The sequence below is a fragment of the Natator depressus genome, chromosome 21, assembly GCF_965152275.1.
Source record: "Natator depressus isolate rNatDep1 chromosome 21, rNatDep2.hap1, whole genome shotgun sequence".
Taxonomy (NCBI): domain Eukaryota; kingdom Metazoa; phylum Chordata; order Testudines; family Cheloniidae; genus Natator; species Natator depressus.
In genome coordinates this window covers 11,689,666-11,703,389 of record NC_134254.1, presented here as the reverse complement: position 1 = coordinate 11,703,389, position 13,724 = coordinate 11,689,666, and the positions used below count along the sequence as shown (strand labels likewise).

Below are 13,724 nucleotides of genomic sequence, written 5' to 3'. Positions count from 1 at the left end.
AGCCCACTAATAAAAATATACTTTTTTTTTCCTCTCTTGGAGGAGGTGGGCTTCTCAGTAACTCATGCTTTTGTGCCAGCGGAACTTCTTCTGTTATAATACTCTGTCGCTGTTTAACTCTTTTTCATACAAGGATTTCAAAGCACTTTACAAAGGTGAGTAACTTGTATCTGTATCTTATAGACCAAGAAGAGGAGGAGCTCTCAGGGTTGAGTCATTAAACCCAATTTCTAGTCCTGACTCTGCCTTGATCAGACAGTGGGCAAGTGGTAACAATAATACCTACTTTTTATGAAGTGCTGTGAGAACCCAAGTGAAAAATTAAATACAACGTATTGCTTTTAAAAAGTCACATAGTGAGTCAGTGATAGTCATCAATAATACCCAGGCCTCCTGCAAGCTGAATTCTAAAATGTTGTCCTCTGCACATACATTGTATATCTTTACTGAATTTAGTTGCATGCCAAGGCATGGTCTTCAGATCTGTTGCATAAAGTTCGGCATTCTTAACTGACTTAGTGATTTAAATAGAATGTCCGAAGTGGCGCTAGTAACGTACGAAGCCCTCTAAAGCTTTTTTCCCCTCCCTGCCTGTATTTTATTTGGCATAACATCACACAGAAAAGGATTTTCTGCTTGGACCTGTCCCGCTTGCGGGATGAAGGGAACACAGAAGTGATAGAAAATATATTGTTGCTAGGAAGGTAGAAAGTGTAGTGTTGAGGCAGAGACATTGTGAACTAATTGCATGCTTGTATTCTAGAGCAGGTGTAGACACCAGGTAATATCTGTGGGACGTTTGCAATAAGTTGGCGTGAAGTAATAATCAAAGATTTTCTCCAGATGATGCTCCTGTGTGAGTGAACCTGTTGGATGTAACTTGTTACCTACTACACCTTGTGAGATAGGAGAATGAGGATATGTGGAAAGGAAAAATTGCCTTTGAGGGGTGATTAGGATATTGTCTCCATGGCTGCCAGTTTGTAGATAACTTGTTAATCCCCTCAAGAACTGAGGCTTGCTGCAGTAAAGGATCTCACTGTTCTGAGGTTAAATGTTACAGTAAAACAGTTAAGTGTCCATTTTAACCAGCCTGCCTTGTGTAAACATAGTGGCCGTTACTTAAATTGGTTCTTGGCTTTCTATCCAGTAGGGTCAGATCTTTAATAAGGAGGAGAGACGAAAGGGCAATTGAAGAAAAATATTTTTACTTCTGAGGAGACACAGCTGCTGGTTGCTGTGGAAGAACAAACTGGGATTAATCATAAAATACTGTAACTTGGTGTGTGTATTCCTGTCCTTACTCTGGGAGGATGGTGGCTCTTGTCTGATTAGCAACCTTTTGAACATCTGGCTAAGCAGCTTTAATTCTAAAAGCATTTTCCCTACTACAGTTGATCAACATGCATGTTGGACTCGGTCCCTAGCTAGAGAGTGGCTGACATGGTTAATGAATTAGTTTGTCACTCATGTTTTGCCAATTTTTAGTGCAAATCGTTCTCTAAAATATACTAGGTATAAACTGTTAGTGAAATAGCAAATACTTTGTTGAGATATGTCTCAAATGGTGGAACAGAGATTATACTTAACGGAAAAATTAATGACGTATTTTGCAACAAGTCATGTTACAGATTTCACAATATCCGCTCTTTTAACTTTTACCTGTTGCTTCAAGTTACCCAACAAATACTATTTCCACTTTATGGTATTTCCCATGTGTTTAAGAGGGGCAAAGGAGTGGGAGGGTGCAATCCAGTGGTAGTGTTGTACACAGTTAGGGTGGAGCGGGCGGTAACTTATTTGAGCCATTTAGATTATAATTGTCCAGAAAGTGGCCACTTCTTGCTTTGAAAATAATTTGAATCTTTTTACTACCTTTTTCCAGGGCTTGCTTTTTAACTTTTTGAACTACTGTGTATATAAAGAATGGGTAGGGAGAGCTCTTTACATGTAAAAAGTCAAGTTACTAGCCCTTAGTTATAAACTGAAATGAATTGTCAACATAGATGTTAAATTTCTGATGCTATCAGTTGAAAGGTTTTTAATTGAGAAGGCTGCTAGATACATTAACCATATACTATATAGTGAAGGAACAGATACAGAGTGAAGTAAGGAATCAAAGACACAGAAGTGTCTTTTAGTAACTGGTGACCAAACAGGAAAGTCATTAAAGTATCTGAGGGTGTCCTGAATGTTTGACCGTATATAATGTCTTTAGTCAGTCAATTCCATAACTGCTTACTATAGGAAGTTAAGTTTTTTAGTGTTTTTTTTTCCAGTGAATCCTGTCACCCCGTCAAATTCTGCCTGCCACCTCCCTTCCCCACTCCCCTTCTTTTCACTGAGTACTTTACTCCATGAGAAATCACACTGAAATTGATTAGTAGAATCTGGCCCTCAATGTTTTCTCTCCTTGTTTATCCTACATTGTTGCAAGGCACCATCTGTACAACAGCAGTTTTACAAAGTGTCTTTTTTTTATTAAGTCCTTGGTAATGATGGAGTTGAGGTTGAGAGAACTTCGCAATATATTTCCAGTAAAATTCTATATGTATTCTTCCATAATCAATAGAACACTTGGTAATTAAAATGCATTTGAATGCCAACACTTTTGGTTGGAGCAAGGGCATTCAGGTTGTGACATTACCCCTGCTAAGCTTAGTGCTTGTGATTCTTTAGTGCATGGAAACTTGCAAAAACTCTGTGCTTCAGCAAGAAATAGTTTTGTCACTAGTCTGCTGGGTCATATGAAACAGAGCAAGTGGCGACGCTGCAAAATCAGCATATATCTGTGTGACATGAATTCCCGTGAATCAAAATACAATGGGAAAATCTAATTTCAGCTCTGCTAATCTTGAGTATCCTTAAAGTTGGCTATAACAGCAGTGATGTATAGTAAGAACATGTCTAAGGCAATAGCATTCTTTGATCATGTTACAAGGTTAATTTGATGAGACTTGTATCATATTGTTTATATTGGACTACATCCTGCTTTTGCTGTAGGAGTTCTAGTACTTAGAATTAGAATTGGTGGGTGTCAAGGTGATATCAGCCCACAGATGTTAGCTATTGTCACTTCGTAGCTGTCAAAAATGCGTCAGTTGTAAAGTCAATTTAACAGGGAGCCAATTTTAACTGAAAATTTCTGGGCTTGCATATTCACTGAAGTGTAGATTACACCTGTAATTGTGATGCTGTGTGTCATCTTTGAGCATTAAGTGTACTTCCTGTAAATTATAGTAGAACTAGATATACGAGGTCTCTGATGGTCTGTTTCTGGGAACTTTGATATTCAGTGCAGTTTATATTGCAAACATTCAGAAGATGGAACTGTTCTCTTCCATCTGTTGTGAGGAAAGATCTGTTGTGTGATGCTGCTGAACTTAAAACTCGAGGTTAAAAATGAGACTAAAAAATTCACTCAAATTCAGAGCAGTTGTAGAAAGAACTATTTGTTCCACACACCAGAACCACTAACCCAGCAACCTATCCTTGCAACAAAGCCCGTTGCCAATTGTGTCCACATGTCTATTCAGGGGACACCATCATAGGGTCTAATCACATCAGCCACACTATCAGAGGCTCGGTGGCCTGCACATCCACCAATGTGATATATGCCATCATGTGCCAGCAATGCCCCTCTGCCATGTACATTGGTCAGACTGGACAGTCTCTACATAAAAGAATAAATGGACACAAATCAGACGTCAAGAATTATAACATTCAAAAACCAGTCGGAGAACACTTCAATCTCTGTGGTCACTCGATTACAGACCTAAAAGTTGCAATTCTTCAACAAAAAAGCTTCAAAAACAGACTCCAATGAGAGACTGCTGAATTGGAATTAATTTGCAAACTGGATACAATTAACTTAGGCTTGAATAGAGACTGGGAGTGGATGGGTCATTACACAAAGTAAAACTATTTCCCCATGTTTATTCCCCACCCTCCAACCCCTACTGTTCCTCAGACTTTCTTGTCAACTGCTGGAAATGGCCCACCTTGATTATCACTACAAAAGGTTTCTCCCCCTGCAGCCCCTCCCCCCCCCCCTGCTGGTAATAGCTCACCTTAAGTGATCACTCTCTTTACAGTGTGTATGGTAACACCCATTGTTTCCTGTTCTCTACGTATATAAATTTCCCCACTGTATTTTCCACTGAATGCATCCGATGAAGTGAGCTGTAGCTCACAAAAGCTTATGCTCAAATAAATTTTAGTCTCTAAGGTGCCACAAGTACTCCTTCTCTTTTTGTTCCATATTGAATTCCTTGAACCACAGCACAGTATAAACAGACACGATTTTTTTAACCTGATTGCTAGTTTTCTTCATGTCAGACTGTTGGAACAGACCTGCACCTGACTAGACAGGTGTATGTCCAGATACTGACTAACACACTGGCTTTCCCATGCCAGATAAGATGACTGGTTCATCAAATCTGATATCCTGCTTCCTGCAGCGGTTTATATCTGATGCTTCAGAAAAAGTGAGTACTTTGCATTCTAGTTCTCTAGTGTTGTGTATGCAGGGAGTGAAAGGGTTGCAGCATGAGCAATTCAACCCTGAAGCATGGCATTTCATTACCGTTGGCATGAATAACTACAAAGTTAATAATGGTGACTATATAGCTATAGTATTTGACTTGTCTTTCTGTAGATTATCCTCTGCAGTATTTCCTTTTGATTTCTGAATGTACTGGTTAATTGAGTGATCCTTTGTCATGGGACATGGTGAATGAGGGGTTGACTTTTTTCACTGTACCATTTATAGCTTAATACCTCAAGTTCCCTCTACCTAGTTATTTTTCCGTTACATGTTAAATGATCCTAGGTTTTGAAATCTCATTTTATGAAGGTCATCTGCTCTTCTTTGTCCTTTTGAAAATACAGGCTACAGTCAATATTAATAAAGTGACTAATTTTGAATGCCTAGTGTGAGATACCTTAAAGGGACCTGATTTCCAGAGGATGGGCACTCGTCACTTGCTGGAAAGCGGGCCATTTAAGGTGTCAAGATGGGCACCCAAAATTGCTTGATATGTGAAACTTTAGCATTGGTTGGGGTAGTGCTTGGGAGGTGCAGTGGTGGACCAGGAGAGCCCCATTGTGGTGGGCACTGTACAAACACAGAATAAAGGATGGTCCCTACTCTAAACAGCACTGAAGTACAGGGACTAAAAATAAATGCAGTACTTGGATTGGAGTGTACTATTGTTTGATACGCCAGGGGCCACATGACTAAGTGGCTAAAACGGGAATGGAGTTGAGTCTGAGTTCTCTTCCTGATACTTCTGGTTCACATGGACTTCAAACAAATCACTAATCTCTGTGCTTCAGTTCACCCATCTGTAAAATAGGGGGAGCTTTCCGTGTGAAGCCCATTGGGAGCCTCTGACAGATGTTATCAATGCAAAATATTCTTCTATGTTTTCAGTCTTTCCTAACATGCCCAAGCACTCTTGTAGGTATTCTAAAGGCTTTTGCAGTGGACCCACACATTCATTTGAGCCAATGATGACTCTTAAGAGGCTTCTATCAGTTGAGAGCCAATCACTGTAATGAGAAAATTCTATTATTTTGTGATCTGCATCAGTTATCTAAGTAAAACTTCAGCTATCATGCTGTTTAATCCACAAACGCATTTAAATTAGTCTAGAATCTGACTGTTATTGCGAACTGAAATAAGCTAATGCCATCAGACTTCACCCACTCTCTCCCCACCGGGTCACTGGCAGCAAAGAGGAGATTGAGGAAGCAGCCACGTTGGAATTCAGAGAAGTAGGAAAGGGGATTGCTCGGGGAGGGTCAGTGGGCAGACAAGAGCCAAGTGTGGGTGTCTGCTCCAAGTGGCAGGAATGGAGGTGTGTGAGAGCAGATTGGGGATAGAAACAGGGTGTCGGTGTCCTGTCACCCTAGCATTACTACCACTGGTGGAGATGCAGAGGTGGTAGTACAGCAATGGTTCCCAACCTTTCTGTGGGAATAGCATATTGCTATTCTCAGAAGGCTGTGGCGGGCACCAGACACTCTACTGCCGAAATGCCGCTGATGAGCGCGGCTGCCAGAGAACCGGCTGTTGAAAAGCGGCAGGAAGCATCTCCAACGAGAAATGGGAACGCTTTTCGGCAACCGGTTCTCCAGCGGTGTGTCCTGCAGGCGCACAAAAACGCTCTGACAGGTGCCATGGCACCCACAGGCACCACATTGGGGACCACTATAGTACAGTTATGAGGAAACATCTCAACTAGCGTAAACAGGTACAGCATTTGTGTTTCAAAACAATCTCCCATTTATTTAATCTAAATAGTGGTGCGCAATTACCCATAGTCCTGCAGGTAAGGCTCTTGGGATGTATTGGGGTCTGATCAGTCACTTCTTTCTGCCCCCAAAACAAACACTACTTAATTGAGGGCTCACAAGATGCAAGTCAGTCAGCTTCCTTCTCCCCATCTTCACACCCTGGTAAGCAGGGAGTTCACTGAAATCAGGGGCACAGGAGAATGGTATTTATGGTGGCTTCTCACTTTGCTATATTACATCTCTTCAACATCTCTTTTCTATTTCCCTTGGAATATCTGTTGGTCCTGACCTTCTCAAGTTTGTCCTCAGCTTCTTCCTTAAAGGCTTTGCCCTCCCTCAGGGGTTTGGGTTAGGTTTTTCCTATTGCTCTTTTAGTTAATACCAATGCAAAACCTTCCAGAAGCATTCAGAACACATGTCAAAAGTTGGTGACTTGCCCACAAGATTTTTCATTCAAATACAAAAGTGATTATCAAACTGCACATGACAAGACATAAATTAAACTCTGCTGGTTTCCATGGAAGCCCTTCACAGCTTGTGCAGCTGATATGGCACAGTTCTGTTTTGTAGAACTATTAAATGCTTGTGCAGGGAGTGGGAGTGAGGAACAAGAAACTTAATCATTTCACTTATGTGTACATTAGCACAATCTTAATGTGGAATTCAGGGGTTCTAATCTTCACACTGAACTCCCACTAAGCAAAAGTGCTTGTATGCGTTGGCTGCTATGAGAAACATAGCTTTTTCAAAAAGAATTAAGAATATCTCCCCACCTGTGAGTTCTTCTCCTGACAATAGAACTCCTGCTGATGTAGTTTAACAGTTTCAGAAGTATAAAGCTATAGATGTCACAGGCCTGCTTTTGTTTGCAACTACCAATTCTGTGTTTGAACAAAAGGGAGGGAGAATAAAAACTTATGCCGAATTTGCAGGAGAGTGGATGGATCTCCTATAATTACAAAATATTTAAGAACAAGAACTACAAGATGGTAACTTTGCTTCATAAAGTATGAATTATATTTGGTCCCCCAGCTCCTTCAAATTTAAAAAGTTTCAAGGATGTAGCTGAAACGGACTAGCAAGAAGTTGTAACAAAAAAGGTACATATGCAGGTTTCAAGGTAGCAAAATGGTAGGAGAGTACCAGTGTCACAACTTCAGTGTGTGTGTGTGTGTGTGTGTATATGTGTGTGTGTGTGTGTGTGTATAATAACTAGAAAAATAACTTGGTAGTGGGGAGGGGTAACCTGGAAACAAATTCTGTAATGCCAGACTTGAATTTCTACTACAGGACTGAATCCAAATAATAATGACTTGTCAAATTTATGCAGAGATCTCAGTGTTGTTGCTCTGCAAACCTTGTGGAGAAGAAAAGAATGGAGGCTGGCAACAGAAGCAGGCATTCTTTTGATGGGATGTATATTAATAAGATCTTGCCTCACTCATTGCAGGTGCTCTAAGAAACAGCAATTAGGCAGACGTAGTTCTCTTGGGGAGAACTTGACCTGATGTACTAATGTCAAAAGCAAAGTTGGGGTGGGTATTCAAGGTTTAAGAGCCTAGTCAAAGGCTTTAGTCTCCTCCAGGAAAAAGTAAAAACACCTTATTAACACCTTGTCTGTGAAGCAAGATCTTGCTGCGAAGGGCATGCAGACATGAGAAAACATGGGCAAGATGAGTACGGTGGAAACTGACTGACCTTTTGGAAGAACTTCAGGATGAGTCAGTAGCAATATCTTATCCTTGTAACTCTTAGGTTATGACTCTGCTGTGGAGACTAGACTGGCATAGTTAAATTACTATAGCTGTACCAGCATAATACCATGTTGAAGACACCGCCTTTGCCGACTGGAGAGTTGTTTCTGTCAGTGGAGGAATACCACCTCCCCAAGGGATAGTAGCTGAGTTGATGGAAGCAGTCTTTTGTCAACTTAGCTGTGTGTACACTAGGAGTTAGGTCAGCAAAACTACACCACTTGACATAATTTTTTTTCACACCCCTGGCCAGCATGGCTATTGTCAATCTAATTTAAGTGCAGGCCGGCCTTAGTTTACGCTGAATTATTTAATACACTCTGAAGATTGCTCAACTGAAGTCTCTCTCGTAATGGGGATAAAACCTTTCACATAAAACTTAAACTCACAGCTAGCAAATGGCTCAAAGGTTTCATCACCTTTGTATAGATGGGGCTGATGGCTTCTGAGAGGTGACCTGCAAAATGGGGAGGCTGGGTTCTTTATCTACTGTGAAACTGTTGCACAGTTCAGTTGCAGCTACTATAGAAGTGAAACCCGAGTACTTTACAAGGAGGGTAAGAGAAGGGTGGTGTGACTTTTTAGTTAGCACTTGTGTAACAACACTTGGGGAAAAAAGCTGTTGGCTTTCATCACTGTAGCCCTCCATTTAGCACAAGTGCCATTTTCACATCTGAGCTGCGAACAGGTACACACAATCGAGAAGACCGATGTAGCATTTCTGATATTTCCAAGGGGGAAAATATTTTAAGTTTATTTTTCGTACAAGACAGCTACAAAAAGGCACCGGTCCTTCCTTTATTCTTGGTCACCTTGGGGAAGGTTTAAATGCCTTTCTAGCTCCTTAGGAATCTGACTAGTGGGTGTGCAGAAAATAAATTCTTAGATGTGATAATGAAATGCAAAAATAGCCAAGTAAACTCAGGTTGTGTATGCTGGCAAGTCTAGAAATCTTGCACCTTCGTACTAGCTGTGGTGCAGTCTATTGATAGTAACAGCATAGAGAGCACTAACATAGGCCAGCTCAGAACAGAGGTAGATGGCACGGTGGTACCAGTGGCCAATCTACTCTAGTGCTTGGCTATTCTTGATAACATCAATGGAGAATGGGAGAATTAAGAAAAGGTTCCATGCAAGCAGGGTGTCTGATGGATAAAGACTTTATCTTCTCTTTACCTCTCTATTTGGGCTAGTTTAAGCAGTTAGGGGACAAGTAAAAGGATCCCTTTCAGCCTTCTCTCACCAGATGGCCAAACCTGAATGCCCTTCTAGTAGATTCTCACAAGAAGCTGAGGAGCCAAACTCTCTTGCAACGAACAGCTGAGGTTGATGGAGTAATTGTGTGTTGTGTTCTGTAAATACACAGTAATTTGTGGCTATTGTGTTAAAAATACTGCATATAACTAAGACTTTTCTAATATGTAGATGTTGCCAAGTGGCTTTGACAGTTTTTATTAAATTAAAAGGCAGTGTTGAATTTACTAAAGACTATTTAACTGAGGGAGTTAAGTATTCTTCAATGTTGACTATAAGCTAAATATTGATTAGGGCCCAATCCTACTGTCCTTACTGAGAGGAAATCTTTGGCTGATTGAGATTTGCCTCAGTAAGTTCTACAGAGTAAGATCTATAGTGTATAATTCTGAGTACCTCTATGAGAAAGCATTATTAATTGCCAAAAAACTCTGAAATTGTACATTAATGTCACACTTCTGCTGATGTGTTCCACAAAGCAGAAGATAAGTGTGCCGACATACCTTTATGCATCCAAGAAAGATGCTGAACACCTGGCATTAGAAAGCTATGTCCAGTTAATATTTTTAAACGATTTAGAACATTCTCACATCTTTGTGTGATTTAACAAAGGATGAGGAGTTCTTTCTGTAACCACAGCTGTTGGAGTTTGGAATAACTTCAGAAAATGTTTCTTACCTTGATCAGCCTTCATTTCCTGCCTTATTGCTCTGGGGTTTCTATATCAAAAGGGTTGGACTATCAGCAGTTAACAACACTCATGCTCATTGGAAGCTGTGAATCTAGTGGACTGTTGAATATGCAGTGTTATGGCCATGTCATTCCCAGGATGATAGAGAGGCAAGTTGGGTGAGATGTCTTTTGACCAGCTTCTGTTGGTGAGAGAGACAAGCTTTTAAGTTTCCACAGAGCTCTTCTTCAGCTCTCTGTAAGCTCAAAAGCCTCTCTCTCTCCCTACCCCCCCCCCCCCCCAACAGAAGTTGGTCCCATAAAAGGCTGTCAAATAGGCAGATAAAATCAGGAGGTGCTTTTTCCAGTTCAGGAAGATAAAACTGAATCTGATGGAATTCAGCATTTCCTCGGGGGAAGACAGAATCGGGTAAACATCAAGGAAATGTGGTAAATCGATTTATGTTCAGCCCAGAGTATGACTAAATTTGCAGAAAGATCAGCTGAGAACAACCCACTCCGTGTTGCTGCAAGGCCCTTTACCTGCAATGCAGTGCTATGCAACTGCAGCTAGGTGGTGGAGACAAATCCTTTTTCTCCCTCCCTCTCGCACAAAGCTTTGCTGCTTTCAGAGAGAGCCAGCACTCCACCAGTGGTGTAGGCACCTCTGCTGCCTGAACAATCTGCTAGCTGACTTGATTTTTTTTTAATGGCTCTTTCGAAAACTGTTGGTTCGTCTTCAGGGGTATCTTTATCAATGGGAGTCCGTGCTTCGTGCAGGTAGGCTTTTCTTTTCTCATGTGAACTACTGCTCTTCTTAAGGGCTTCCTTGGGGGGGAGGACTTGTGTCCCTAGATGAAGACTTTTGTGGATTCCATGAAAGCTCTCAAGCTTGCCTTAGAATACTGCAGCTCGACGTCATCTTTTCTTCTTCCTTAAAATATTATCTGATCATGTGATTGCAGAGGCAGGCTGCAAATCTAGTTAATTCTTGAGATTAATTTAGGAGGTAGAGGGAACAAATATAAAAATTCAGGGTGCATTTTAGTGTAGTATTGAGCATGGTAGTTATAAAAATTACAATCTCTCTAAATTCTGCTGAGTAGCTATAGATCACCCAAGTGTGATTTCTTTCTAGGCTTCTTTTAGCATTTTTACTGTACTGACAGCTATTTGCTTCTTACTCCCTCATTTTAAATACAGGCAATAGGGCTGCAGGAGAGAACGAGAGCCCCTTCTGCCTCTTTGTAGGCTAGGCGTCTGAGTGAAGATGCAGACAGGGTGGATGTTATGAGGTTTTTTTTGTGTGTGAATATTTGGGGGTTTGGTTTTGACTGAATTCTTGTTCTTTATTTAGTAGAGAGTTAAATCTTGTTACTTACTTTGACCATTAGGGTCCCCTTTTGATCTGGCCCTGCAGTTGGCATTTTAGAAGTCAGGCTATTATGGGGAGTCCGATGCCTTCTAATGAATTTGAGTAGTAGAGCAAAGATGATTTGGAGGAGGAGAGTTTTTAAATTTTAAATGGTATGATGATCTGTCTCCATGTTATATGTGGCTAATAGGGGAATAATTAACTGTAGTGTAGAACGGTCATGTCTTGCAAGACAGAATCTCAGCTGTGGGGCAGTGCGTGATGCAAACTATAGGGTGCATCAGACACCAGATGGTCAATAGCCATGACATGTTAGTTCCATTTAGGATGGGGGGGGGGGGGAAGGGGCGTCATAAATTTCCAGCAGAATGGCCTAAGTTGTTTCTGATAACTTCCTTGATGCAGGAAGAGCACTGCAAAGTACATCAGTGGTTTTCAAACATTTTGTTATGGACCATTTAAGATGAATCTTCTTGTGGCCCCACGTTCTCATCCGTATCCCATACCTTCCCTGAAGCAACCATGTAGTACTTGGTTACATGAAGGAAAAAAAATCTTAGGGCAGTATTGAGGAGACTGAATGTGATGGGTGTGGCTGTGGCTGCGGCTGCTGGATTTAAATTCCCTATTCAGTCTGCTGTCTCCCTGGTTGTAAACTGCGTATTTATTAGCACCCAAACTCTTCTCATTGCTGCAGTTCCCAAGGCTGTCATCCATCATAGTACATCTGGATTACTGAAACCTCTTTTTCTGGCCTTGACTGTGCAATCTTGCCCCACTCAGATCCATTGAGAATGCTGCTGCAGAGACAATTTTCCTAGCCGGTTGCTTTGACCATCTCACCCTTCTTTGTATCCCTCCACTGGCTCCCCTTCTCTAGCACCTCAAATATAAGCAACTTGTCTTCACTTTCAGGCCTCTTCAAGGCCTATCCCCTTCCTACCCATCATTTATCATTCACTCCATCATCCACTTGCTAAGTTTTCAAACTGGTCCTTGAAAGGAGCAACATCCTTAAAGCCACTTCATTGTTGTTCTTCAAATCCATCCTTAAAACTCCACTTTGCCAACAGGTAGTCTGCTGGTGTGCTGAGACAGCTACCTATCATGCTGACCAATATTGTTTCCTTGTACTCCCCCATATCTCTGTATCCATCTGTGTCCTGTCTTAGGACAGGACCACCTTTTCGTTCTATGCTTGTACAGCGCCTAGCCCAGTGGGCTCCTGATCCATAAGGAGTATTGCTAGGTGCTATGATAATATAAATAACACAGCCCTAGCCACACTACGTTCTTTTGCGGTTTGGTTCTGTCCTCTTGTATTGGGGTAGCATACAAACTTGTTCCCTTTCTAATTTTTCACCAAATAAAGTGACAGACTAGAACTAGCTGTGCAGGGTGCAGAGAACTGCTTGGGTTTTTTCCGTTTATTTTTAGCTTAAAGTCTTGAACTAGGTCAAACGACAGTATTGGAAATCATTGATTATTGAATACAGATAGATGCATCATGGTAGTGTGGTAATCTGCTGGAAATGTTCGTGTGGTACAGTTCAGGACCAGTGATCTGCATGACTTGTCAGGTGCTGAATTCTTAAAGCGCTAGGCCTCATGATGCCCTAAAATACACAAGATCAACTGTCAGATTCTCTGGAGAACAGCAATTCTGATAGCAGTTACATAAGTCTTAATAGGCTCCTAAGATTAATTGACTTGTTCGGCTTATATAAAAAAAGGTTGAAATCCTCATGAGTAGTGCAGCATGTGCATGGGAAAGGGTTAAGTGAAGCTTGCCTTCACATCCTATGGCCTTCCATTAAAATCAAACAGATCCCTTGTGCAAATGTAAATTGTAGAATGTGCTCCACGCTGTCATAAGGTGACTAATGTGACTCCTATAGTTCAGTTCTGAACAGCTAAAACTGCAGTCCACATCTAATACTGTATGGACTGACGTAACCAGCACTTGCCTCAGGCTTAGTCTACGCTCCAGAGTTAGGTCACCCTAAGGCAACGTACATCTACATAATTACGTTAGTGTACATATTACAGCCTTGCTCTTGCTGATGTAAGTTCCCTACTACACCAATGTCATAACTCCACCTCCACGAGCGGCTTATGTCGGTGTAATTAGAGCGACGCAGTGTCGTGTAGAAACTGTTACTTGTCAATTTCCCATCCTGGAGTGGGGAGCCAGATGTGCTCTCAGCCCCCTACACCACCCCTCTTACGCTGGTGGAAGTGTTCCAGGTGTGGACGTGCACCACTGGCAAAAGGAGGGTAGTGTTGATATGAACCATTGCGGTGGTTACAAGTCAATGTAACGTTTCTAATGTGGACATGCCCTCGTAATCGTTGGGGTTTTTTTAGCAATG

General features: G+C 41.4%; 1 protein-coding gene across 3 annotated transcripts in view; it reads left to right on the top strand.

Moving 5' to 3' along the window:
* SRPK1 (SRSF protein kinase 1) overlaps positions 1–13,724 on the top strand; it is a 44,329-nt gene that overhangs the window by 3,350 nt on the left and 27,255 nt on the right. Inside the window, exon 1 of one of the 3 annotated variants that reach the window (XM_074936452.1) lies at positions 4,459–4,487. The exons of 1 other annotated variant lie outside the window; for it this stretch is intronic. In XM_074936452.1, coding sequence (XP_074792553.1) covers positions 4,474–4,487 — 14 coding nt within the window. In that variant the 5' untranslated portion in view covers positions 4,459–4,473. Of the gene's footprint in view, positions 1–4,458; positions 4,488–10,599; positions 10,758–13,724 lie in introns of those variants that run through there. One more of the 3 variants, XM_074936451.1, reaches the window with a different exon arrangement.